Source organism: Galendromus occidentalis, unplaced genomic scaffold, assembly GCF_000255335.2.
Source record: "Galendromus occidentalis unplaced genomic scaffold, Mocc_1.1 scf7180000076751, whole genome shotgun sequence".
NCBI lineage: Eukaryota > Metazoa > Arthropoda > Arachnida > Mesostigmata > Phytoseiidae > Galendromus > Galendromus occidentalis.
In genome coordinates, this window is record NW_003804740.1 from 1,935 (window position 1) to 3,614 (window position 1,680).

The 1,680-nt window shown below is 44.8% G+C and overlaps 1 protein-coding gene across 1 annotated transcript; it reads right to left on the minus strand.

The window, feature by feature from the left end:
• Positions 1–936: 936 nt before the first annotated feature.
• Positions 937–1,626, minus strand: LOC108863716 (ATP-dependent DNA helicase PIF2-like). Its single transcript, XM_018638234.1, has one exon. The coding sequence runs from the start codon at positions 1,624–1,626 to the stop codon at positions 937–939; it is 690 nt and encodes a 229-aa protein (XP_018493750.1).
• Positions 1,627–1,680: the final 54 nt, after the last annotated feature.

Genomic DNA, 1,680 nt, shown 5'->3' on the forward strand with positions numbered 1-1,680 from the left:
GCGAAAGCAAATGTCTCCACAATCGATAGTAAGAAGACTAGGCTGTTCATTTTGTTTTAGGTAGAGAACGACCCTTTTCGAGAAATATGGCCACTCCGCCTGATGTTCCGCGCCGCTTATTTTTAGCCACTGATGTGTATCTTTCCAATTCTATTGAAGAATGTTTTCCATCCAAGTTTCGGTGAACAAATCAGATGGGCTTTCATTAAAACGACGTCATTCTCAAAATCACTGCAATGAGCTTTGAGGCTCTGATTGTTGAAATTTAGCAGTAAAGTCTCGAAGTTTGCAAAATCAGAGAGAGTTTTGCTGTCGAGGGTCTGAAAATGGTGTTTATCGAGGCGAGCCAATTCTGACTTGAGTTGCAGAATCTTCGGCGAAGAAGAACCCGAACCGTGAAAAAATTTGAAGTCGTTCTTGGAGTTCGTGATGAACAAGCCTTCAATCGAACGGACTCTCGACAACGCGACATAAACGAGTTGTTGTTGGAGATTGCGATCGTAATCAAACACGACATTTTCGAAAGTGGCACCTTGAGATTTATGCGTTGTAATGGCGCGAGCAAGGCGGAGTGGGAAATTCGAGCGGCTGCATTTGATTTTGCTGCCTTTTGTGATCGAGAAAGAGACTTTTTTTTAAATAAAGGGGTCCAAGATCGAGAAAGAGACTTTTTTTTAAATAAAGGGGTCCAAGATGTTTTTAATTCTTCCCTCGTGAGAGCCATAGGCGGTGTTTTGTTCTCACCACAGCGCCTATTTGGGGATTGTCAACGAAATCAAGCCATAAACAGTAAGGCTGAGGAGAAGACAGACCTCGAGATGAATTTGACGGTTCGTCATCAAGACATCTTTCATCCACGTATTTCAAGAAGCCAATCGCTCCATTCACCAAGCCGACGTTCACATCGATATTACAGGAAATCATGTAGGGCTGATCCTATTCTAAAGGTATGTGATAGAGGAGATTGCCTGTTTCCGCCGGAGACATTTTATGAACATTCGAACGCGACAAGGAAAGCTGTGCATTATCTCGATGACCGGAATATATGTCGGTGGCAACCGCGACCCATTTCGGAGTCACGACAGAGGTGTTGTAGGCCTCGACCTGATTATTTCTGTGGAACAGTCGTATGGCACTGTGCGCGTGTTCTTCACACCATTCGCGAGTTCGGAATCGAGATTCGATCAAGCGTTGCTCATCGCTCGCCAGTGGGACACCATCACCAGTTTTTGTCAAAATTGAAGAAAATTGGGAATCCGCTTGTCGCATCACATGATTCAAAGGATAATATTCTAGAGACTGCCACAACACAGAACGGTGAATGCCTCGAGTCAAAGGTTCATATATAGGTTTCATGCAAACAGGCGGCAATTGACGCAAGTCGCCGCTGAATATGATATCCATGCCACCGAAAGGGACATCGTGCTGCATCGTGATGTTTTTTAAGCGCTCATTGATTGTATGAAAAATTCCAGCACCGATCATACTAATTTCATCAATGAAGACGATTCGTATATCAGCGAAGGCACTTCGATACAGTTGAATCTGTTCGAAGGAAAGACCTCCTCGGCGTTGCATGGTGCAGATGTTAAACGCATGATGGACGGTTGTTCCCCTGACGGCCATAGCGGCCTTTCCCGTTGAAGCAGTGGTGACATAAGCGTTCCGTTCAGAATCGTG

Coding starts and splice junctions, on each gene's coding strand:
- LOC108863716 (XM_018638234.1), bottom strand. CDS start 1,626: ATGGCCGTCAGGGGAACAACCGTCCATCATGCGTTTAACATCTGCACC.